Here is a 25291-nt window from a genome sequence, read left to right as displayed (position 1 = left end):
AACTTCTTAGGAACTAAATGTATAGCATTTCCTGACTTCTGTTTATCTTGAAAGGCTTCAGTGGAGAAACCTTCATGCATCTAAATCCACCTTAGTAGTTACTCCTAAGAATCTGACTCCACATGTAGACTTCTCATTGAGAGAGTAAACTTATCATAGATAAGATAAAATCATATTGCACGTTCTTTGTAAATATTCTAAGCATTTAAAGGAAGAACTGAGTAGTTTCTGCAGTTTTACCTGAGAATTTATTCACTGAACTCTGCAGGTATTGAACCATTTTTATTTGTTTTGTTTCCCCTAAAACAGTTCTCTAGTCTGGGAAATTACTGTCTTATCCATAGGATTTTACTGTAACACACTCATATAAAACATTTTGGAGGAAGAAAATTCTCTTGTGATAATTGAAGTCATCTTCGATAACTGTGGTGTACATGTTTGAAAGGCCATCCATGTATTTCTCCTGAAATTTCAGCGCAAGCTTTTGTTTCCCATTCATCTGGCAGTTTGTATTTCACTGTAACAATACAAGTTCTGCAAAATTTTTTTTTAATAAAGTGATGCCTGCTACTACTCTTCCTGAGTTTCAATGCAACTGCACTTCTCCTGCAATGTAAATGAAGATTCATTCCTTGAAAGAGGAGTGGTACGTGTTTTGGTTTGAATAGATCTTGTAAGACAAAGTTGTTTCAAAATTGGCACTGATTTCTGGTTTCTTTTCTTTTCTTTTTTCTCCCTAGAAAGTGGATCATTATTGCAGTTGATTTTTGATGGGAAATACGAGACAATATTTTCAAATTCAGCCATCCAGAATGTTTTCAGTGCATCTTCTATGACAGAGGAGAACATTGACAGTTACTTGGAGAAACAGATTCTAGCATACCTGGACTGTTCTGCAGAGGTTGATAATGTGGAAAGGTGAAAATTGTTATTTATTATATGGAAGATTAATAGTGGTCATGCTTGGTTTTTACAGAAGGCATTTTTAAAAATTTTATGATATGTGACATTGGACCTCCAAAATTCTTATTCTGACAGGAAATCAGAGTTCTTAGATTGTTCCCCCAACTCTCTTGGCATCTGCAGAGGGATCTGGGCAGGCTGGACCGATGGACTGGGGCCAATTGTATGAAATTGAACAAGGCCAAGTGCTGGATCCTGCACTTGGGTCACAATAACCCCATGCAGCTCTACAGGCTTGGGAACGAGTGGCTGGAAAGCTGCTCGGCAGAGAAAGACCTGGGAGTGTTCCTTAACAGGCAGCTGAATGTGAACCATCAGTGTGCCCAGGTGGCCAAGAAGGCCAACAGCATCCCGGCCTGTATCAGGAATAGTGTGGCCAGCAGGACTAGGGCAGTGATCATCCCCCTGTACTCGGCACTGGTGAGGCCGCACCTCGAGTGCCGTGTTCAGTTTTGGGCCCCTCAATTGAGCTGCTGGAGCGTGTTCAGAGAAGGGCAACAAAGCTGGTGAAGGGCCTGGAGAAAAAGCCTTATGAGGAGCGAGCGGCTGAGGGAGCTGGGGTTGTTTAGTCTGGAGAAGAGGAGGCTGAGAGGAGACCTGATCGCCCTCTACAACGACCTGAAAGGAGGGTGTAGCGAGGTGGTGGTCAGTCTCCTCTCCCAAGTAATGAGTGATAGGATGAGGGGAAATGGCCTCAAGTTGTACCAGGGGAGGTTTAGATTGGATATTAGGAAGAATTTCTTCACCAAAAGAGTTGTCAGGCACTGGACCAGGCTGCCCAGGGAAGTGGTAGAGTCCACATCCCTGGAGGCATTTCAAAGACGTGTAGACGTGGGGCTTAGGGACATGGTTTAGGGGTGGGCTTGGCTGTGCTAGGTTAATGGTTGGACCCGATGATCTTAGAGGTCCTTTCCAACCTAAATAATTCTATGATTCTATCTATTCATTGTAATTGTTTCTTTCACCAGATAGGATTGTGATATGAGGGTTTTTTGAAAACGCTAGCTTTATTTACAGTGATTACCTCTGAAGCTGCTGGTATAAAGGAACCAATAAATGTAAATTCATGTTGCCGTGTATCATCAAACAGTTTTCTCTCTGAGACATTGCATTACATTTATGTGACTACTTGAAGTACCATGGAATGTTACTATCCGAGCAATGCCTGAATTTCTAAGTCTGATTCGTAGTAAGGTTGTTTTACTCTTCTTAAGGTAAAATAAGTATTACTCATGAATGCTATTCATTGATTAATTATTTTCTTCACAAGACATTCTCTCATAGATTCTCTCTAATTCTAGTGCATACGCTGATTCTTGCCGTTAATGAGTCTGACTTTAGTGTTTACAGTTTGCTACATGAATAATGAACAGACTGAAATCTGTCATGCTAGGGATAGTAGAAGCAGAAAACTGTATATATATGTGTGTATGTGTATATATATTTGTTTATTTTAAAAGGTGAGAGTGGGAAAAAGTTTAGCCAAAAGCAGAGCAAAAGATAAGAGAAGATAAAGGTAAAAAGAAAGTAAGAGGAAGGTAATCTATTGCCAATAAGTGTGCCTGAGTACAAATGCCTGTGTTTTGGTATGACAGACATAAAACCAAGAGATTTTGCTGCAACAATAATTGGCACCTCTGAAATACTGAGCCGAGTTTTGTTAGTGATCATAGTGTGTCAAAAGCTTATCTTCTAGTGGGATACAGAATATGATGCGCTCCTGTTTTCTGAGTTGGAATGTTCAGAGGTTGTTCCTGTGCATTTTGTCTTTAGGTGATTTTTGGGTTTGGTTTTTTTCTTTCTTACTTTGTTGTGCTGTGCTGTTAAATACTAGCTGGAGTTTAGATGGCAACATAGTCTAGAGAAATTTTTCAATATTGCTAGATTCTGTCGTCTTGCAATACTTTATTCTGAATAATGCGACATGGAAACAAAGGTCAGTCAGGGCTTGAAACAAACCCAATCCTGATCTTAATCATTGCTTGAAATATGTGTGGCTGCATTTATGAACCATTCAGCTTCTTAAAGATAATAATAATCTATATCATGCACTCAGTAATACATATCCTGTCATGGTGATGTGTTGTTTTCTGCTCCTCCTGTGAGCTTCTATTGGCCTACGTGCCATTTACAGGACTCTATCGGTGTTGTCCTGCTGCAGACAGCAAAGGAATTTGTTCCTCAGGTGCTCGTACTCCAGATCTTTGGTCTTTGAGGTTTTTCTTGTTCCCTCTGCAACTCTAGGCAGCATTGAAAGCCCCCTTGGCAGAAGATAAAGAGGCAGATCTGCAATATTTAGCTTTTCAGAAGCAGACAGAGGGTTTTCTGCCCAAAATTACAGCCTGAAGTTTTATTCAAAATGAAAGTGTGTAGTCTTCGAAATGTATCAGTGTCTCCAAGAAACATTTTTTTGTTTGTAGCAGTCAATTGAATTTTTCAAGCTCCATTAGTAATAATGTAAGAAGCTTTGAATTATATTAGTGCTGAAGGAAGTAAGTTGTGACTTTCTTTTGATAGAAAAACTTCTACTGAAAGACAGATCATTTCCTATTTTAGGTAGGCACTGCTTATAGCACTTAAATCTGTACCATGATTGTTTGTCTCCAGTAACTTTCTGGGTTAAAATGTGCTATATAGTTATTTTTCCTACCTGCAGGCTGCCCTGCGACTGCCTTATGGAAGGAATTAATGCAACGTTTGCACTTTGACCTTCCATTGCCTATGGTGAAAAAGTTTTTGTCTATTTTTTTAGTGGGTAAAATGTAATTTTCTTTTTCCATGAAGTGATTCAAAGGAAGTGCAGCAAACCTCTGAGTCCTAGCTCAGAAAATTCAGTAAGACACTGGTTTTCTTGTGACTTTTAATAGACAGGATAAGTTCAAATTTATGTTTGGTTTTTTTTCCCTGAACTGAAGATTGTAATTCTGGAGATTAAAAAACTCAATGGGAGTTGAATTCAGTCGGAAACAGAAAGTTGGATAATGTTATTCTTATTCTTTTAGAACAATATAAACACAGTACAAAGTGTGGTTTTATAATAGTGTTAAAAGAACTCTTAAGGAGTTCTTTTTCTGAAGCTAAAACTGAGCAGCTTGAGGGCAAAACAGCTCAAAATTTTGGATCTAGATAGTAATGTCTTTGGACATAGCCTGTAACTTTTTCCACTTTCAAATCCATGGTTCTGTAAAGAAAATACTTAACAGTATTTTAAAATTTGCTGGAACTTTTTCTGTAATTTTAACTGCTTCCCTCCTTCCCCTGCTCCAGACATTTTTTCACTATGGCACTTTTAACCTTTATGGCTTAAAAATGAAGTCTCAAAGGATTCCTTACAATAAACTTATTGAATAGGAGGGTTTTGATTTTTACTTTTTTCCTGCTATTGCTGCTTACTTCAGTGGTTACCTGTTATCTTCTACAGAAAATGTAGCTTCATAGCTGTATTTTAAATCAGCAAATTGTAGAGGATGAAGGAATAGTATGTGTGTTAACTGTGTAGAGGGCAAATGCCTTTTTATTTTTTCCTGATCTCCTTGTAGAGGAGGTGAATTCATTGCCTTGACATATAGTTTGATTCTAAAGACTGGAAGGAAATAGTGTGCAGGACGCAACAAAAAGCTAGAATATTTTCAGAGAGCTTGTTTCAAAAGAGCTTGAAGGATTCTTACGATGTTTGATTTCAAAACCTGAAGAAACAAGGAAATGAGCACTAACACTTGTTTTTATTGCCTGTGTATTTACTACTTTGACCTTATTCAACATATAAATGAATACAAAGTTTCCAAAACAAATTCATACAATAAAGCTTGTTATGATTTCCCAACCTGAACACTGAATGGTATTTCTGGTATTTCTCTTGGGGCATCTGACGGTTGGTTAACAGGTGTGCTATATGTATTGAAAAACAAAACTGAAGAAATTCTCGCTGTTTCTGCAACTTGCTTTGATGTATATGAAGTGAAAAAAAAAAAAAAACACAACTATTCAGTGTCTAATTTTGCTTTGACCTCTCTTCTGTAATTTCTGGCCTCACTAAAAAGAAAAGAAACATTGCCAAAACCTATAACCTAATCACATCTTAAGCGTAGCCTGGCTATTGAGTATTTTCTCACTCTTACATTTTGTGTATAAATTCTAGCATTATATGCAAATCCATTGTTTTTTCAAATACAAATGCTCTATTATTATTTTGAATTTTGAGCAAGATTAGGTATAGCAGTATGAATATTACAGTAGAGTGTACATAAGCATCTGATTTTACATCATAGATCACAGTCCTTGGTGTAAACAACACAAAATAGCGCAGCAAAACCTGCATTCACATAGAGAAAGGAAGAACAAGATGGATGGATACAGACATACGTCTAAGGAAATATAAGAAATAAATTAAACTGTGTAGGTCATAATAGTAAGTGGGACAGTAGCAGCAGTCCCTCAGTTGCTTTTCAGGCAGCACAGAAAAGCAGTTTTGAGGCAGCCTTTGGGAGGGGATCATTTCCAGGTCTGCATTGTAAGTGTGAAGGGCTGTCGGGGAGACAGAATGAAATTTTTTCTTGGGTGGGAAAAAGGGGGGGATAGGCAAGGGAGGCTAGCAGGTATCAGAGCTTTGAATTGACTTTCTGATACAGAATGAGTGATAAGGAGACTGGAAGTTGGTCACGGATCTGAAAATGGGGAAAGAAATCAATTGGTGATGACACATCAGCCAGTGGAAAGACAGCATCCCAGGCAAAGTAATGGAAATGGTTATCAGTTGTTCCAGAGGCCTTCTGCATGGACATAATAGTGTCAGGACTTCAGGCAATTTTGCCTGCCAGATAGATAGATGTCAGTAATGTTAAAATAAATAAACAAAAAATTATTAGTAGAAATAATAGTGTAAATGATAAAATAATGATAATGAGTCTGAAAGACTAAAGTGTATCTGTCAAATCACAGTGCAGAGACGGTTGATTATTCTGTATGTTATCTTCCCTTTCAGCAGCTTTGAGGCATCATGTATCATGGGAGAATAATTAGAAAATGTATGCCTATGTGGTTGTTTTGTTTGTAATAGTAATAATTTAGTGTGCAGTAGTTGTTAGTGCTTTGTGTTCTTGAGTTATTTGGAAGTTTAATGGTAATCTTAGGTATGTATTCAAATACTATTTGCTGGTAGATAGTTGTTGGCTGAATAATGACAGCTAGTAAATGTTTCCTTGTCTTGTTCAACAAGAACTCTTTATACCAGTCCTTGTTCTCTAACTCTCCTGAAGGCTTTGCTAATTATTTTTTCTGCAGTCAAGCACTCCCAGCCCTGCTTTCTCATTGTTCTACATCTTTTGTCGGATTCTTGCCCACCAGCCACGTGTTTGTGTGTGGTTTTTCTATTTGACTTTTGGTTTTTCTAGGGGTTGTATAACACTTTATCCTTTTGTTTCCACTTGGAGGATTCTTACCTCTTTAAGTCCCTGTTTTACAGAGAGAGAAAAAAAAAAGACTAGGTTTTTCCAATTCAGTTATGCTCCTTAACATACCAGTTTTTATATCAAACCAGCACAATTGAAATGTTAATTTCTTGTAGGCAGGAGGCACGTTATATATGTGACAGGGCCCTTGTTGGGACATGACTAATTATAACACAATAAGGTTGTAAGTCATTAAGGAATCATAAAACAAACCAGAAGTTTGTGTAAATCTCCTAAAAGTCTACACCTGTTAAATTGACCATTAAATTCTGAGGGATTGTGCCCTGCCTTCTGCAGACCTCATACATTATTTGCTACTGTATGTGCATAAAGACATAACAACATAATGGTGTTAGATGAGCTTAGTCTTGTAAATAAGGAGAATTTTACCATACTTCATTTCAGGAATGAAACAAAGTCTCGTAATTCCATCTCTAAATAAAATATTATGATTTAAAATAAAAAGCATGATTGAAAGAGATAACATTTGCTGCCAAAGTATCTGAACCAACTTGGAGGTGATAGTTTTGAACTTTTTTGATGCTTTATTATCAGAGGGAGTCAAAATAAACAGCTATGTCAAAACAAAAATAAACATGCAGTTTTGGAACGTATGCTAATGCATTATCTTTTCTCTGAAAATGCTGAGGATTAGATGTATCATAAGAAAGCAGATCTACTGTGCAATAGGCAAATATGGGATAATCTGCATCCTATGCTAATCTCCGTCTGATCTCTGATATTAGATACAGCCTTAAATTTTGAGACGTATGAACTAACTCTGCTTCCAAAATGTCATTAATTACAACCATTATAAACAAACACATTTACAAGCCTTTTAGTTCCCCATGTGCATTCTTAAATACTACACTTACTGTATTTTCCTAACAAGAGAGTGATTATTATTTTTTTCTTTTTTTAAGGCTGAGGGTTTTGAATTAGTAAATTAATCGGATCTTGTAGCCTTAATTAAAAATGTAATATATTGCTAATTGCTTTTCTTATCTATATTGCAGGCAGAGGCTGATGTTTCTACTTGGTGTGGGCAGTTTGCAGCTCTTCGTTCAAAGCAATTGGACTGGGCCCCCTGTTCAGTTAAAGCTTCAGGACTTTTTGCCACCTGCATTGTTACAGAAATTCTGTGAGGTATACTTGGATTTTAATAGGCTGTCCTTTTATCATCACTGCTTTTCACAAATAACCGTAACACAGATGTGTCAGAGAAGGCACATCTGTGAGGCGCAGTGCTAGAATGAATTACCTTGATCATTGATCCTACTGGCTGCTATTGCAAGCATCTTCAGCTGTATCTGTTTTATAAGCAGAGTCCTAAAAGTGTTTACTCTGTTTCTCTACTTAAGAGATTTCCTGCTGGAGATTTTGGTTTTGGATGGGGAAGAGATGTTCATTATATGGGAGCATTTACTTAAAGGACATTTGCAGTCAAAGAAAGATGTTTATAAATGGCTTAGAATTTTTCCCTCCTCAGGGTAAGGTAGAAGCTGCATATCTTGTGAATAGCAGAATATCTGGCAGATACTAAGAGAACAGTAGATTTGGATGCTCATGGATGATGCCGACTGAATTGTAGTAATATTAGCACAAAAATGCTAACTCAAATAGAGCTTTTGGAAGAGGAGGGGAATGTAGGAGATGAAACTGAGGACTGTCAATTTTGTGTACTTTGGCATCTTTTTATGTAAATAACTAATCAACACCATAACTTCTTTTTAGTGAGATACATATATTGTTTCTCCTGGCAGTACCACACTCCATCTCGTGGTTTTTTTTTTCAGCAGAGCTTCTTGAGCATTAATTTTTCTCTTGGAATTAAAGCTGTGGTAAAATACAGATTACTGCAGTGTGTCAGGGAAGAACATATCACTAGTCTCTGCTAATGCTAAGTCTACACGAGTTTGAATTTAGAATTTCACTGTGAATAAGGTATGCACCATGAGCAATAAAAATGCTGTGAACTGTGGAATGAGGGGAAGTCTAAGTATATGAAAAGTTTCACATAAAACAGTCAGATCTGTGTTGCATCGTTGTGGCATGTTTTTGCAAGAATTCCATAATTTGTAAGTCCTGCCCTTGGTTCATTTGCAAGTTTGTATTTCTAAATAGCTAATGTAGATACAGTGTCTCTCCCCTTTTTTAAATAGATGCTCGTCGGTTTGGTTTATCTTTAGAGCTGACATGGTGTGTATATAGGCTTCTTTTTTGCTCAAGTTTTGATACTAGAAATTCAAATGTCATCTTCTGATGACCAAATAAGTAACAGTGGAAACCAAATGTATTAAACCTTCTACGATGTGAAGTGAGTTAGCAGAAATTTTAGAGTATGCTATTTCTGAAGGGAAAATGAGTTAAGCTTGCCTTTATATATAATAAAAAAATAAGAAATACAAACCTGTTTCTTCCATTCTCCTTATAGTTTGTTTATAATCTTTAAGATCATAGTATTAAACTGTTCTTATAATCTGTGGGTTCTGATTACTGAAGAATTGTAATATTCTGTGTTAGTGTAGATGCACAGGCTGCAGTCTAACACAGAGGCTGCAGCCCAAGATGATCATCGTAGAATTGCTGTCATTGACAGAGTTCACAGACCTGTAAAACACAATGTTCATAATTTCTATTAACCATCCCATTTATTGTCTGTCTTAATAGAAGAGTGAGGTACTAAGGGAATACATGTCTCCTGTGTAGCTTCTGTTATGTTTCTGCTGTGACTCTGAATGTAATGCATTGAAAGATGTTTGCTTATGCAGAAGTGCTATTCCAGAAACTAAAGTGGCAAGAGATTTTAAAGGAAGACAGACTTGAGCAGGCTTGATTTCTAATGAGTACTGCATCAGACTTGGATAATGCTGCAAGGTTTAGCTATTTATGCATTCAGGCAGAAGAAGTTGACCTTTATTTATATGACTTCTGCCTGTATCATCATGTTCTGAAAAGTTAGTGTTTTTTTTTTCCAGAGAGCACTAAACATTTCTGTGCTAAAATATAATATCCAGTTCTCTTCTTTATTAAACGTCTTAATTCAACAGCTGTTGTATGTTTTGAATTATCTTTATGTACTTTTCTTTCCAAGCATTTTTAGTATATAAACACTCTGTAAAAGCGAACATCTCAATAAACTGACATTTTTGTGCTTTCATTAATCCAGCTTTCCTCTCTTGCATACACAGATTTTCAGAAAAAGTGGGTTAAAAATATGGCTCTAACGTTCTCCATCTTTTGTAATCTTCCATATTCTGTCATCAAGACTGATATAATCCCTTTTTAAATAGACCTTCCATTTTTCAGGTCTTCAGACTAAAATGATCTTTTCCCATGTCAAGGTTAAAAAATTATGTCTTCATGTTTCTTTTAGCCTACTCAAGTAATATCACCAACTTTCAGCCTTACAATGTCTTATTTATTGCAGGAATATTTTCAAAATTGTTATTTTCAGAATGCTTTATTGGATTAATCTTTATGTTTTCAGGCTATATAACTGCTGCCATTTCTATCCTTTGAACGTTTCACCTCTGGGTCAGTTGTGTAGTTTCATTTCTGCTCCCGGATAACTTCTGAATGCATCATTAATTTCTTATGAGTGCATTGAGACTGCATGAGACTATAATTAATTTCAGTGAAGAACAAATAAAAGAGCCTTGTTTAGATGAGTTGCTGGTAGGGACCTCTTGGATGTCTTCTGTGAACAATATTCATGAGTATTTGTACATTATTTCCAGTTGCCCCAGTTGATTCCAGGCTCCTCTGTAAATTACAGTTGCAGTCATGTACTCTATCAGGATTTCATGTCCTGCAGAACTGGCTTGTGCCTTTCTCTTTTGAGTCCACACATAAAAGTAGTTCAGTAATTTCTAAACAGAAAACCAGCTAGCATTTTAGTTGTTAGGTGTCTTTCAGTTTTCTAAAATAATTTTGAGACTTTACCATACCAGTTAATAGTCTGGCAGATACTACCTTGAGTTTTTTAATAAGTGGATTGTGTTAAAGGAAGATTTAAGAAGTACTGGATTTCAGTTAAAATGGATTAGCAGTTCTGGCTTTGAACTTGCTGGGATTAGACTAAAATATTTTTAAGGAGCTAAGTGCTTATAGTAAGTGGGGTATAGTAATGGACTCCTTGTGTATTAAAGAACTGTCACGGTCTCTTTGCATGTAAGGGAATAAAAGGTATAGAACAGTTGAAGTTGGAGCATATTTGTTCTGCCTTAGGTTTCAGAGTATCTGCATATTAGCTGGTACAATTGAGTTTAGTATTTTCAGTAGATGAACTGGACAAAACTGTGTAGTAGGATTAATTAAGACCACTGCTGACTGTAAGAATGTTGTGAGGACAAGCTGTTTTAATTGTTTGTTGTCTGATTTCAAATTCACAAGTAGGATATATTTGGTAACAGCAAGAAGCTCCATTTGGAAGAAGATCCCAATGTGTTAATTGCTAATACGTGTAAATAACTGGTAGGAATCCTCCAAATACATATATCAACAGCTCCTGCTGGCCTTTTTCTAACTTGCAGGTTGATTCCTAATAATGAGTTTTGGAATGCATTTGAGTAATTGTTTTTCCTTATACTTGTATTACTGCTTCTTTTAAACATTATTTGATCCTTTTGCTGGAAGAGTGAAATATTGCCACACTTGTATTGATATCAATAGCCATGTTCATAATTCATATGAAAAACACCAATGTGCTATGTAGTACTACTGTCTCAAATTCAATGTGATTCCTTAGCCTTGTTAATTCAATCTGTTGGGAATTCCTTTTTCCAGACCCAGATGCTTGGCTTCCATTAGCGTAAACTGGCCAGAAAGAAGAAAGAGTTGAATTTTAGGCTGATGTGCTGTTTGAATACTAGTGGCCAGCGAAATACAGGCTTTGAAGATTTTGCAGATTTCTCCCTCTTGTGGGGAATGTAAGGATGTATGATAAAGGCTAAAAGTGGATGCAGAGTCTTCTAAGAGAGATTATCTGCTAAAGTAGCCTACAGCCTTGTCCTGCATTCCCATGCTATGAATATAGGAAAGAAGGGAGATTCTTAATGCAGCCACTTGGAAAATGCTGCCTTTAAAATGGAGCAAAGTCCCTCTCATAGGGAATATGAACAAGAGCATTCATAACTAAGTACTTCTACATGTAGGACTCTCAGAGAAGGCTTACTTACACTAGCTCACCTTTATTATCTTTAGTCTGCAACCCAGCTCTGCATGGGTTACCTGTTGCTGGTTTGGATCGTGAAACTGGAGACAGCCTCTGCTGTAATCTTACCTCTTTTGCAGAAAGTTGAAGAGAGAAACGGTTACAAACAAAACCAATTTTTCCATCCCATGAAGTCTAGAATTCTGAAGGAATTCTGTTCCAAAGGACCAAATCTTTGGCTGGTAACCTCAGTACATCCTTCATTATTCTGGAAGATATATCGCCTTAGCCTTGCCAAATGACAAACTGTTGTGCAGTAATCTTTCTGCTGTTTAAAGTCTGAGAAGCCCGGTATATAAGGCTTAGTAGCCACATACAGACGGATTCCTTATTTCATAGTTTGTTCCCTGCTTCTTCCATTTTTTAATCTAGTCTTCCCAAGCCTTTAGTCTGGCTTTTCCTACCTCTGTATATGTCTGCACTTACCTTTTTAGATTTAGGTGAAGGATCCCCAGGACTGAGAAAGACCTAATGAAATATTAGGAAGGCCAGTTCAGAGCAGTTACTAATAAAAAAGTAAAAGCATACCGAATGCTCCCTTTGCCTCGTTACTGTCATTAGCAAGAAAATAACATGAAGCCCCTAAACTAAAATTCTCATATTTTCTATTCTCAGAGCTATTGAAGATGAATGGCAGAAGCTTTTTTCTGATTATTATCATCATTACTCAGGTGGTAATAGTTGTGCTGGGAAATACTTCTAAGATACTGTGAAAACTAAAATAGCGAAGAGTACTGTCCAGCTTGCACTTGATTTAGGGCTTTAGTAGTAGTTACTTAACATAGCCATTAAATTACTGTTTGGAAGTTGAATACATAACCAGCTGTGTTTCAGCGGTTAAAAAAATATCTATGTAGAGTGAATTGAGCTTCATTTGTCTGTATTTAGTCCAGAGGTGGTTGAACAGAAGCACCTGCAGGTCCAACAGAAACTCGATGATTACCTTGGCGATTTCTCAGCATATGTTCATAAAGTAATTATCTAGTATATTTTTCAGTGAAAATTTTTTTTAAAGAAAATTATTCCTGAATAAAGTAATTACATGTTTTGATGGCAAATCTGGTGAAGAATGGAAAGACTCAACAATCTAACCCAGGTTTACTAGGTCAGGAACATTGTGTTAGCAAGTCTTGGGTTGTGGCCATTTGGAGATACATGGAATTATTGAGCTATATGAGAGAGGTTTGATACTTTGAATGTTTAAGTGTTTAAACACAAGAAGACAAGCTCAAAATTTCTTTTTACTCTTAGGCAATGTTTTAGGGACTTTTGTGGACTTGATTCCTAACTTTTCAGCCCTTGAAGCTGTAAAAGCTTAAATGTTTACCTCTTATATGTAGCTGTTCTCTCATGTTAAAGACTACCTTAGGGCAGTAAATTCTGTTCTTAGAATTCTGTGCTGATAATGCAGTCTTAGAGCAGAAGCTAGAAGAATGAATGTTGGTTTAGACTTTCTCATCTAAAAGAAAAGGATGTCTGCTTTGCAGTATGGGATTTGCTTCACGGAAAAGAACATGGATTTGTTAAAATACAAGATAGCAGTTCTTTGGCTCTGAGACTCGTTGGCTTATTGTCAAGGTTGTGACATGTCATCTCTCCCTTCTCCCTCCCTCATTACATTCCTTGTAATGTTACTTTAGCTGGAGCTCTCCAGTGAAAAGACTTGAAATGTGAATTTGACATTAATTGGTTGCTACAGTGCTTAAACAAGTGTAGATTAGTATAGCGGAGCAAGACTGTTTTAGAAAATGGTTCTATAACAAAGCTCATAGCTTCTTTGCTTTCCCACTGAGTATTTTAAGTGCAGTCTACTTTGGTTATAGAAAGAGTCAAAAAGGAGCAGATGGGGGAAAAAAGTTTATGTTCAACTGAAAGTTATATTGTGTCCTGTTATGTGTGTGTGGATTTTAAAAATGAATCTTTAGAAGTGCTGAATGATGACTTTCCCTCTCAAAGTCGAAGCAGAGACATTGGTAACCCTGTTCCTTTCTGAATCGCTAAAAGGGGGAGGGGTCTGGTGTACTTGGACTTGGCAGTTTCTTTCCTTTATTCTCAAGTGGTTTGTCAGGCTATTGTAAACTTTTTTTTCCACAGTGGGATTGAAATGACTGCAGTGATGTCATGCAAGAATTCCACTTTGAGTAAATAAAGTCCCGAATCATTGTCTACAAAGTAAAAGTATTTTCAGTGTTTAATGCAAAATAAATAACAAACCCAAGCAAATCAGAAAAAAAAAGCCTGAAGATTACTGTGTTATTAAAAAGTGAACTAGGGGAATAATGTGGCTTAACAACTTTTGTCTTCAATGTAACCTGTTGGAAAAGAGTTTCAAATAACTTAGGAATTACGTTATTCATTTAGTTTAAAAAGCTGAAATGTGATTCAAGTAACTTGTGTCCTGGTTGTGTAAACTGAATCTTTCTCAGGCAAGTGACTTCAATGCAAGCTGTCCTTTAACCTTGTCTTCTCTTTTACTTCCATTCCCTTTTCTTGCCCCTTTCATATCAAGTGAAAACAGAAGTCCTACTTTTTTTAGTTTGCAAAGGAAGCCTGCCATATGAGAAACAGGAATAACCTGATGAACTGACATCTCCCTGAGCCTGAAGATAAACTGCTTTAATGCTTTCATTGCATTAAAAGGGAGAGAAGAATAGGTGACTGTCATCTGACAGTCACCACTGAGAGAGATTCCCTGGAGAGTTACCTCAAGCCCATTAAATAAACGAATTACTGTAGGGAATGACATACAGGAAAGCATTCAAAGCAGGGAGAGGTTTTTATTTGTTGGACAAAGGGAAGAATGGCTCTCAGGAAAGCATTCAAAGCAGGGAGAGGTTTGTATTTATTGGACAAAGGGAAGAATGGCTCAAATATTGCTGCCCTGATGCCACTCCAACAGGAAGCTCCCTCTGGGGGGAGAAGAAGATAACATGTATTGGCATCACTGGAGGAATATCTAGTGTATTTGAATGCTGTAGGATTAATTTAATTAACAAATTATTTTATTTCTGTGATTACAAATTGAATGTCACAGATTTAGCAGAAGCTTTTCTCCTTAGATCATGGGAAGGATTACATTACTGGAATGTGTTTGGGGATAGTGTTGACTGGACGTAGGCATTTCAGGTGGGAGGAAATCAGTCTTTCAGGTTTCATGCTGATATGGTGTATCAGGACAGCAAGAAACAAGGCAGAATTCACCATGACTTGGTAAAAGGTTGAGACTGCAAGAGACACTGATTTTTATTTTTCTTTTAATGTTTTGAGCAGACTTTTTCCTTAAATACATGAATAGTTACTTTTCCTAATGCTATATTACATGATTTTTTTTATAAACTTACTTGTGTTTCTTGAAACCTGTCATTTTTTTTCGTCCATCTTTCAGCCAAAAATGCTGCATGCAGCTATTCTGAAGATACTGGTTCTAGATGGTGAATCAGTCTATACCTTGACTTCTCATCCTATTTTGCTGCTTATAGCCAGGATAATACTTGTGAATTCAAGACACAAACTTTCATCTCTTCAGGTAAGAAATATGTGACTAATGATTATAACTGCCACCTGCTTGTTAATTGGTTCTCTCATTCTCTTCTTCATATCTCATTGAATCAGTATAACTTCCATTTCTTTTTTCCGTAGCTCTGAGGTTTTTCCCTCTAAGAAACAGTTCAGATGAAGTCATTACAATTAAACACAAGTATCTTGTTCTTAAAGATAAACTATTTTCTTACTGTCGTCCCCAAAAGAGAAGAAAGATGCCTTCATTACCTGGAAAATTTAATAGGAAGCAACTTTTTTAAAAAACACATACTTCGTGACATTATTTGAGGGGGAGCCAGAGGGAATGCCCTGTAATGCAGCATACACACGCTCTGTCCTTTTTAACAAGCTTTAGGATACTGTTAACCATTACTGTATGAATTCTAAGCCATGACTTCTAGACGCCAAGGAAGTCCTCTCTTTTGTTTGTCATTGTCTCCTACCTCTTCTGCAGGCATCCATGCAGAGGCTGCCTTAATTTTCTATTATGCTTGTACATTAAAAACAAGAAGATCTGATGAACCTCTTCTTGCAAGGGCTTTTGTCTCTACCTCCTGTGTAGTTTAGCAGCAGGCTGGTTGGTAGCAGGACTCTCGGGAACTGAGGGACTTTTAGTAGTGGCAACTTCTCTTTATTGCATTCCAGTTGAACAGAATTTGGCTGGAGATCAGAGTGCCACATGGTCCCTCTTTATGCTTGGCTGACAACATCCATTCCCAGCTGGGTCTTTGTATGAGTGATGAATTAAACTGTGTGGGAGATGTTGGACATACTGCATTTCTGGAGGCCAAGCTCTTCCGTCGTTTTCCCTGTTATTCACAGATGAGTGCTGTTGAATTTCAGCAATTGGGTCAGTCTGGGAGGCAGAAAATGTACCTGATACAGAGAATTCCCTTGCTGCCTCCCCTCAGACTGACATAATGGGAGGCCACCTTCTACCCAGTGGAGGTTCAATTACCTGTGGCTGCATCAGGTTTGGATAGTAGTTCAAAGGCAACAACTGATTAAAAGCTACTTTCATCAACAGGTCAGTGTAGCAATTAGAGCTTGTCATTCTTTCTCGTTTCAGCTTGATTCAAAGGAAGTCTCTTAATACTTTTACTTCGTTAAGATTAGTGCAGATAAATTTAAAACAGGGTAAAATACTCCAAAATATATTATCTAAAGCATTAATAAAGCTCTGTTTTATTAAAAAACACTATTGTACATGAAAGATTAAATGCTTAAGTATCATCCAAAAATTCTTACCTTGGGTCCCAAAAAAACTAACGTTGCTAATAGAATATTGTACAGAGCTCAACTGGCTTACCTGAAACTTTAGAAATATGTTCTCTCTGATTCTAACATTTCTGAGTGGCAAGCATCAGACCTCAGAAAATTGTATCATGAAGCTGGGTACTCAGTTGTGTGGGAAAATGAATACTTCATTATATAAAGCTAAACTGAAGTAATTTGAAATTTTTTATTTAAATTGCCTTTAGGTTTCTAAATAAGTGATGAAATGTTGGGATTGGACCTTTTTCACAAAGTCTGTTGTTTGTGTGCTTTTACTCTGTTCAGCTTGATATCAAAAGTCGTCTTTCATTGCTTTTTGAAATAGATGCGATTATTCTTTTTGATGGTTCCTTTCTAGGGACATTACAATTAACTATATGTGATTGGTTTAGATGTTTATGCTTGAATACTGAACAACCCTTAGGTCGGTCTGACCTAAGCATAAAAAGTTCAGCAGACAGGTGCCTCTCTGAAGCAGTCAAACATCTGTTTCACAGAAAATGATTGGCGTGCTAGCAGTAGCAGAATAACTAGCAATCATTAGAGACTGTGTAGAGGTATGCCCTATGTTCACAGTTTATAATCTTAAGTATAATTTTGAGAAAAGAATATTCTATTATTGGTTAGCTTTTCCATGCATTTCCACCTGGTGCAGCTAGAAAGGGATAAGATATGCTGGGAAACATATGGTTTGTGTGCACAGCTTTCTAAAATCAGGTGTTTCCTGAGCTGTGATTCAGCTCTGCTGTAGAACAATTACTTAGTTCAGTAAGATATTTGCCCTTCTGAAATTCCACATACAAACATTAATACTTTCAATTGTAATTGTACGGTGTTCTCATGAGCAGTTCTGTTCCTGTTAGACCTCTCTTGGTTTCCTTTCTACCCCTACCCGAGGAAATAAAACAGGTTTAAACAAACAGGAAAAAATGCATAGAAGGACAACCTTGGCTGATCAGAAGTACTAAATGGCTTCCATACAAAAAGTAACTAAATAGTCTAGGCTGGAAAGATTACTGAAGAGTGAGATCATGGCTGTCAGTCAAAATCATGAATGTGACACTAAAGAAGATAAGTAGGAAAAAGGTTCGGGGTTTTTTTTTGGTCTTTTTCTGTTACAAGAATTAGGAGGTGTGAAATCAAAGTAGCAAGTGGATTGCTCCAAAATAAGCACACACAACTATTTCTTTTCTCTTCTGTTCACAGAGGGTTTTTTTACCAGATTGTGGTCCTAAAGATTTGCAGGGTTAAAAGAGCAGCTAGAGAAATTAACAGAGGAAAAGCCCAACAAACTCTTAGAGCACTCTAGAGCTGCTTGAATATGTTCATCTCTATGCTAGGTTAGTGCTCACTTTTTATATAAAAACAGCTATTTTGGATGGTTTTATATTTTTTTAGAAATTAGAATCAAATAGATTACAAAATCTATATTTTAAAGCCACTTATCCTTTTTTCTTTTTTTAAAAAAGGATCTATACTTGTTATTAACTTGAAGCATCTGTATTTTCTTTTAGACATTATCTTGGTGGACTCTAAGATGTGTGAATATTCACCAGCAGTTGTTAGAGGAGAGATCACCTGAGCTATTTACACTTGCCCAGACCTGTATAAAACAAGGTATGTTTCTAATTACTGTTTATTGGCCTACAGCATCAGTTGTAAGATATCATGAGGGAGAGGAATTTGTAGGCACAACTCTTGCAATGGGATGCTTATCAGACGCTTATGTAACTACAGAGTAGAGAGGGAACAGAATTCACTTGAATTTACTTGTATGGCACGTGCTATTTTCCAGACTCTAAGGTGAAAATGGAAATATGTGACTATAGACAAAGTTTTTTTTCCCATGAGTAGCACTGTTAACTTATCACAAACTTACCTGAAGGCATTCTGTACCATTTTCATTCCTTATTTAACTGAGCTCATTTGGGTTTGAAAAGGGAATGTTCTTGTTCTTCTGTATCTTCATGGGGGAGATAAACTTTTGTTTTCCATTTTTCTCTATCCCCACCTAAGATTTGAGATTTGTTACCTGTCTGCATTATATGTAGAGAAAATAGATAACATTAAAACTAAATTATGCAATATATATAGATGTTTACAAAAGCATAATGTAGAAAGTTAAAATGTCAAATGTAATTATATCACTTGGGGTTTTTTTTCTAAGAGGAATAAACTCTTATATAGGCTGTTAATATTGTTTGCTACAGCAACTGATAAAGCTGGAAAAAGGAGGCAAGCTTTTATGTACATTCGCCCCTCACCAGTTAGCTAAAGTTTCTTCATGTAATTTCACAAACCTGAAATTTCCAACCAATTACATTTAAGAAATTTTCTATTGCATTTAGAGGTGAATTGTCATGTATGCTTTGTTTTGACAAAGGCGGCAATCTTAAATGCCAAACTTTCAAGTCTCCCCTCTCCTACCACACCTTAATGGAGCTTTTTTGATCTGAACCGTATGAAGGTTCAGGCCATTCAGATTATATGTAAATATGAAGTGGGTTTTGGTGCCTGAAGAACTTTTAAATAGGTAACAGAGATGTTAGTACAGTAATGAAATGGAGCAGAGGATTTTATTGCGTCGTCTGCAGTGAAGAAGTAACAGACTTAATGCTCTTACTGGATCCTCAAAGGACTGGAGTGGAAGGGGCTTGTTGCAATGGATGTAAACTATGATTTATGTATTTTTTTAATACTTTATTAGAGAATTTTGAACTAACTTCTAGAGTTATCTTGCACAGTTATGGGAATCTTAAGATTAAATTCTACTTATTCTTTAGTCTGTAACTTTAAAATTTCTAGTTCTTGGAAAGTTGGAAGTGTTGCTGATTTGATGCATGTATTATAAAGTAATTGACAGGTTTAATTGAAGCACATAATGATAAATTTGTTGGCATGCTAATTTATAGACTAAAGACTGGGAATGGGAGTTGGACTTTAACAGGTGCAAAGAATGAAATCTAAGTTGCATTTTTAATTTCCAAATTAAATTATAGCAAATTGAGTTTTACTTCAAAAACAGGTGTTGTCAGTGTAGTGGATTAGTCTTACAAGTTTAACCTGTTTAAATGCTTGTATTGAAAACAAAAATTCCTTAAAATGTGACTTCCGAGATATGTTGTAAAAGCTAATCTCACGCCTACTTCTCATAGCCATTTTGAAAAGAGTTGTGTAGAGGTGCTTAACTGTTCCAGAGAGGGTTATTCTGTTTTCTTTGGTGGTTAGGGGTAAGCTTTTTGAAACAAAATTGTTGTTGCTTAGTTTTAATGTAGTAAGGCTTGTATATTTGTGTGTTAGGTTGTACAGTACTTCTGGAATGTATATTTTCTAAATATTTACCTAAAAAAATCTACACAATTTATATTATGAAGTAAGTGATGCTGGTGTGCTTTATTCAGATAAGGAAGGTTAAGGAGATATGTTTATAACATGTTTTTTTAAAAAAAAAAGCTTAGAAACTGTAAATAGTCTTCGACTCATTTCTAGGTAACTTTTTTGTTGTTCTGAGTGTGTGTTCCATAGATGCCCAGCATCAAAGGTACTTAGATGCCAATGGTTTTACAGTTCTATTTGAGTACTGCAATTCTTGTTTGACAGAATAGTTTTGTTATGTTAGCTTTGGAGAATACAGAGCACATGAAAATGCTTCTGGGTTCTGTTAAATAGATAAAATCTGTAATAGAGAAATTTGTAGCACATGTACATGACTGTTACTTTTTCTTCTTGGAAATACCTAAAAACTTTGTGCAAAACTGAAACAGAAGTAAACATAAAATTAATTAACGTTCATTGCCTGGATGATACTGGGTAGAGATACAGGGTGCTGTAGAGGGTGCTGCTGGATGTGCATAGATAGTAAATAGGTACTAAGATGTCTGTTTGCGGTCACCTGCTTTGAAACTCCTAGATATGGCTTTCAGAGAAGACTTGAATCTGTAGTGAGTGTTTCAAGGTAGTTTTTGCTGCCTAGTGCATCTAACAGTTTATTTACTTTCTAATTAAAGCCACCTGCTATTTAAAACAAGTACCTTCATATTGCATAAAATAAATATTTAATAAACCTTTCAATAGTCTTTGATTAGGGCTTGAAAAACCCACTTGCTTGTTCTGTATCAACTTGACTAGGAAACTTTGTCTTACTACTACAAAGAGACCTTCAAACTGAGGAGAAATTATCTTTTCTATTTAAAATACATTGTTCTCAAGTGTGAGGTCAACATCATCACCTGAATAGAAGGCAGCTGCAGTGACTCCCTGCAGTTTCCCCATCCATTTGGCCCAGCACCAAACGTGATGGGTGCCAGAGAGATGTCTTAACATTTGAGATGTCAGTGCTTCTGTGCCGCTACATCAATACTAGTAATGATGTGAAGCTTTCCACAAAGGTCCTTGAAGTCCAAAATGCCTGAACTTACCAAGTTTGGGGATTAGCACTGTAAGTAAGTGATATTTAGAAAGGGACTGGTAAGACTGCTTCTCAATGTAGTGCTTTAGTTCGTTACAGCAGTATATATGGTTTTAGCACAAGTAATTTTATACTCAGATCACTGAAACTTGTTAGCTATGGAAAACTGAGAAGTAATGTATAATTGTAGACTATAACCTGTTTTTTTTTTCTTTGAAATTGAATCAAAATCATTCAGTTGGAAAGTTGCATTTTTATTTGGTTTCCACATGTGTACCTACACATCGAGTGTCTTGTAGGCTTTGTTGCACTGCCAGCAGCCCCTCAGGATTTAGTGGCTGAAACTGTACTCAGGAGTCAATGCAAATCTATGTTTGTATTTGTATAAAACCCTCAGTGCATTTTTGAGTGCTTTTAATAATACTTCATAGAAAACCCCATTTTATTTTCTCCTCATGTAAATAGGATTTCTGTCCTTTGGGAAACCATCAGAGTGGCATTGTATATGTATAGAGTATGAAAAGCAGGTAAAGATGGCAGATGGCCCAAATCATTTACTGAATTATTTTTTTTTCACTCTTTTTACAAAACACAAAGCTTTTGTTAGAAACGCAGATGTTTTATGGTCCTGTGGGCATTATTCTCTTTTTTTTAAAAAGAGAATATATTTAATGATAAATATGGACAAAGGCGTTAAAACCTCAGATTGTTTCTTAATGAAGAGTACACATTACTTAAATATGAGGTTAACATTCAGCTAACTTTCTCAGTTTTGAAGTAATGTGTTTGAAATAGGCTTTGTGTTAAAATCCTTGATAATACTAGAGGGTTTTTATATAGTAAGACTTTTTACTAATCTTAATAAAACTTATTTGAAAAATTAAGTGTCCATTACATAGCACAGCATCTGTGTTAATCTTGAGTACAGTCTTCTTATGTACTGTGATACTGTGAGCTTTTAAAGAACTCTATTATGTAAATATTTTCTGGCAAAATAAAGAAATCCCAAAGCAAAAAAAACACTTCAATTTAAGAATAATTCACATGAATTGTTTTAAACTTAATGGTCTGTATTTATACTATGCAAGACTATTTTTTTTTTAATTTACTGTATTTTGATAGAATTTAAATATATAAGAAATATAAATGCTTCTATGCTGGATGAAAAAAATATCAGGTCTTCTTTCCTGAAGATTTCAGATTTATTTATAAAGGTATTTTCTCCTGCTCAGATGGAGAACATGATCTTTATCACTCAGCAAATCTGGAATTAAAAAAAAAAAACAAACACAAAAAACCAAAACCAAAACACCAAAAAACAACCCAGAACACACACAAACAAAAAAAAACCCCGAAAGAGTCCTAAGTCCCTGTTCAGTGTTCAGTCTGCTGGTGAAACTTTCTCATTTGAAGCCTGGAGGCGAGTCTTCCCTCAATATTCTGTATTCTGAGTTCCTATGTTCTTTAACAGGTCCAGGACAATTAGTTGTTTATTTCCTGCAAAGGTAATATATCCTGATTCAGCTTTGCTGTAAAATATAAGCAAAGATTAAACTTTTGTTTGTTCTAGTAGTAATCCTTAGATATAAAACCTGAAAAATGCTTTACATGGTGCATATCTTTTATACACCAACTGTGGATTTTTAAAAGTGTGGAGCTGTAAAGAACAACAGGTCTGCTTTAAGCGTAACAGACTTTCTCTCCTCGTATTTTAAATGTATTTGTAAAATACTGTTCTCCTGGACTGCATCCTGATATTTTTTCTTTTTCTTAATTTACAGTGTCAGAAGCAGAAACTTTGTTCACTGGTGACGAAAGCTGGCATTTAGCAGTTCAGTTCCATCTTGAGTGTGCCTATACATTTTTGTATTACTATGAGTATAAAAAAGCTAAACAATGTTTCAATACAGCTAAAGACGTAACGAAACTGCAGGTTAATCTTACAGGTAAGTTTTGCTTGTACAGTCTATGAGGATGGTTGACTGGACCAAATTAACCTGTGGCTTGTTGGAGTTTTTTTACATATCAAAATAAAAAAGAACTATATTTTTAAAAATCTTGACTTTTAGCAGCTAGGACTTACTTGTCTTCTAAGAATTAGTATTGCTTGGAGAAGAGAAGAGAAATATGCCATCTAGTTACAGCATCATCCCTAATATGGGTGTCTGAGCAGCTATGGTATTATGGCCCTTCCTTCTCATGTTTCAGATCAAATTCTAGGTCTAGTTGTCTCTGTTATGGGACTCCTGAAACGAGTTACTGACATGATGAATAATTTTGTTTGGAGACACTTACAAAGAAGTCTGCGTGATGATTTGATGCAGTCTTTCCCCTTTTATGCCACTAGCCTAGACATTAAATAGCATTTAAAAGTCACTTCCAGGACTGTTATCACAGGAAATAAGTAGAAAAGTCACATTTTTGATGAACAGAAATATCAAGGATTCAGTCACTCTGGAGACTTCATAATTATCCTTTCAGAACCTACTCTTTGGAGTCAGGCAGATCAGATTGCTGCACTTGCAACTTTAATTTTTTTGACTTAAAATTACATGTATAGATGTGGGACTCATTGGTCTAGCTGGTCCTGCTAGGTAATCAAAATGATACAAAATGCACACCTCTGTGTGGCAACTTTTGTGCCTGAGTAGAGATGCAAAAGACTTTATATAGTTTTTTCTGTAGACTACTTAGTGGAAAGTACCAAGGAACTGAAACTTGCAGCCTCCTTATCTATTATACCACTGTAAGTCACAAGGCGAGCTGTTGCTTTATATTTAGAGTGGAGCTGCAGCTGCCCCTGCTTATATCCTGAGTCAGTTTGATATTTTAATTAAAAACAACCAACCAACCAGCCACACTCTCAAAAAAACCCTCACAAAACCAAACAACTTTTGTGGGACTCCATACTCATTTTCTTCAAAGGTTTTAACGGTTTCCTTTGAAAAATCTGATTAAAATCTTGTGGGATAATGTTTGTGCGTAACTATGAATTGATTATATTCAACAGTATCTGCTTAAAACATAGGAGTAATTTCCCTATATTTGTTTGAACCAATTCCATGCATTTCAATTGATCCTACTCTCTTTTCCTATGCGCAACAAGTACGGTATGTGTGACGCGTTCCACGTGTGGCATGTACTGCAAATTTGATATTATAAGGTAGTTTTGTTTAAAATTAACCTGAATTTTTCTTATATTTTGTTAAAAACATCAGTGCCTGTGATGATACTCAAGCTATAAAAATTTAATTAACTAAGAACAAGTAAAATCAAAGTGGCAGGTGGCTGTTCACTGATATTCCTCAATTTATAGCTACATGTTGGATTTTTTTTTTTTCCCTTTAAAGGAGATCTTTAGATTTTGGATGAATAATTTCATTAAATCTAACCTAGGAAAAAACCTCTTGTTTGGAGGGGGAGGTGAGAAAGTTTGGATGAAGCAGAATTATTTGTAGTTTTGATTACTTTACTAAGAGGTTATTCTAGTCCCAGAGAGAGATTCTGGTGATATAGTCTCTGGGGAAAAATGTTGTGAAACTCCTTAAAAGTTCTGTGGTTTATCTCCATAAATCTATTAGAATAGTTATGAAGGATATCTAACCTGAAGGCAAATGAACTGAACTGAAGATGTGGGAATTGTTGGCATTCTAGACAAATTCCTTTGACATGCATGTTTAGGCTAAATGGAAGGAATGTTACATCATCAAAAAAGACTTTGCTTGAATGTAAAAAAATCAGTCTCTAGCAAAGACATTTTTAAGGCTTTTGGAAGGAATTTCCTTTTTAGGAAAGGATTTTAAGAACTTTTTGTTCTTTAATGGTTGTAATCCTTACTAGTTGAACCTTGTATTATGGCATGGAAATGTATGCTGTTCTTGGAGAATTTAGAATTAATATTTTCCAAAGTTATTTTAGAAATGTGTGAATAAATCACACTTGTTTTGGTTTGTGAACTTTTTTAAAGTCCCATTAATCCAGGTCTGAGCTGTATTCATCATTTATTAAAAAGCATTGTTATGTCCCTCACGATGAGTCACAACCAGCAGCAACTCCACAAAACTATTTCCAGTAAAAGAGAAGACGGTGGTCCTTGCATATAGATTTACTAAAATGAAGGGAGGTAATCTAAAATAAATTTAAGATCAACAGATCTGAAGGATTAATAATACTGAACTGTGAGATCTGCATATTGTCTGCTTATTGTTTTCATGCCTGGGAACTTTTAATATGGAACAGAAAGTACAGTCTCTGTGTAGATTCCCTCTATTTTGTGATGATATATGGTGGCATAAGGCAAGCAAATTTTTCCACACATGTGATATGTATTTTACAAATACAAATGATTAGGTTTTGTCCCGGTAATAGCAAGGAATTCTTTGCTTAAAAAAATGGGATGGGGTGTGTGTGCATCTCCGAGCATAAACAAATGACAGTTTCTGG

At 36.0% G+C, this 25291-nt stretch overlaps 1 protein-coding gene across 1 annotated transcript in view; it reads left to right on the top strand.

Moving 5' to 3' along the window:
• The first annotated feature begins 744 nt into the window (after positions 1 to 744).
• Positions 745 to 25291, top strand: part of TTC27 (tetratricopeptide repeat domain 27) — a 123820-nt gene continuing 99273 nt past the window's right edge. The window contains exons 1-5 of the mRNA XM_009697697.1: positions 745 to 918; positions 7427 to 7556; positions 15011 to 15151; positions 17955 to 18057; positions 22630 to 22794. Coding sequence (XP_009695999.1) covers positions 833 to 918; positions 7427 to 7556; positions 15011 to 15151; positions 17955 to 18057; positions 22630 to 22794 — 625 coding nt within the window. The 5' untranslated portion in view covers positions 745 to 832. The remainder of the gene's footprint in view (positions 919 to 7426; positions 7557 to 15010; positions 15152 to 17954; positions 18058 to 22629; positions 22795 to 25291) is intronic.

This window comes from Cariama cristata, unplaced genomic scaffold (assembly GCF_000690535.1).
Source record: "Cariama cristata isolate BGI_N322 unplaced genomic scaffold, ASM69053v1 scaffold1833, whole genome shotgun sequence".
In the NCBI taxonomy this organism is placed as follows: Eukaryota; Metazoa; Chordata; class Aves; order Cariamiformes; family Cariamidae; genus Cariama; species Cariama cristata.
This window is presented reverse-complemented; position numbering and strand designations above follow the sequence as displayed.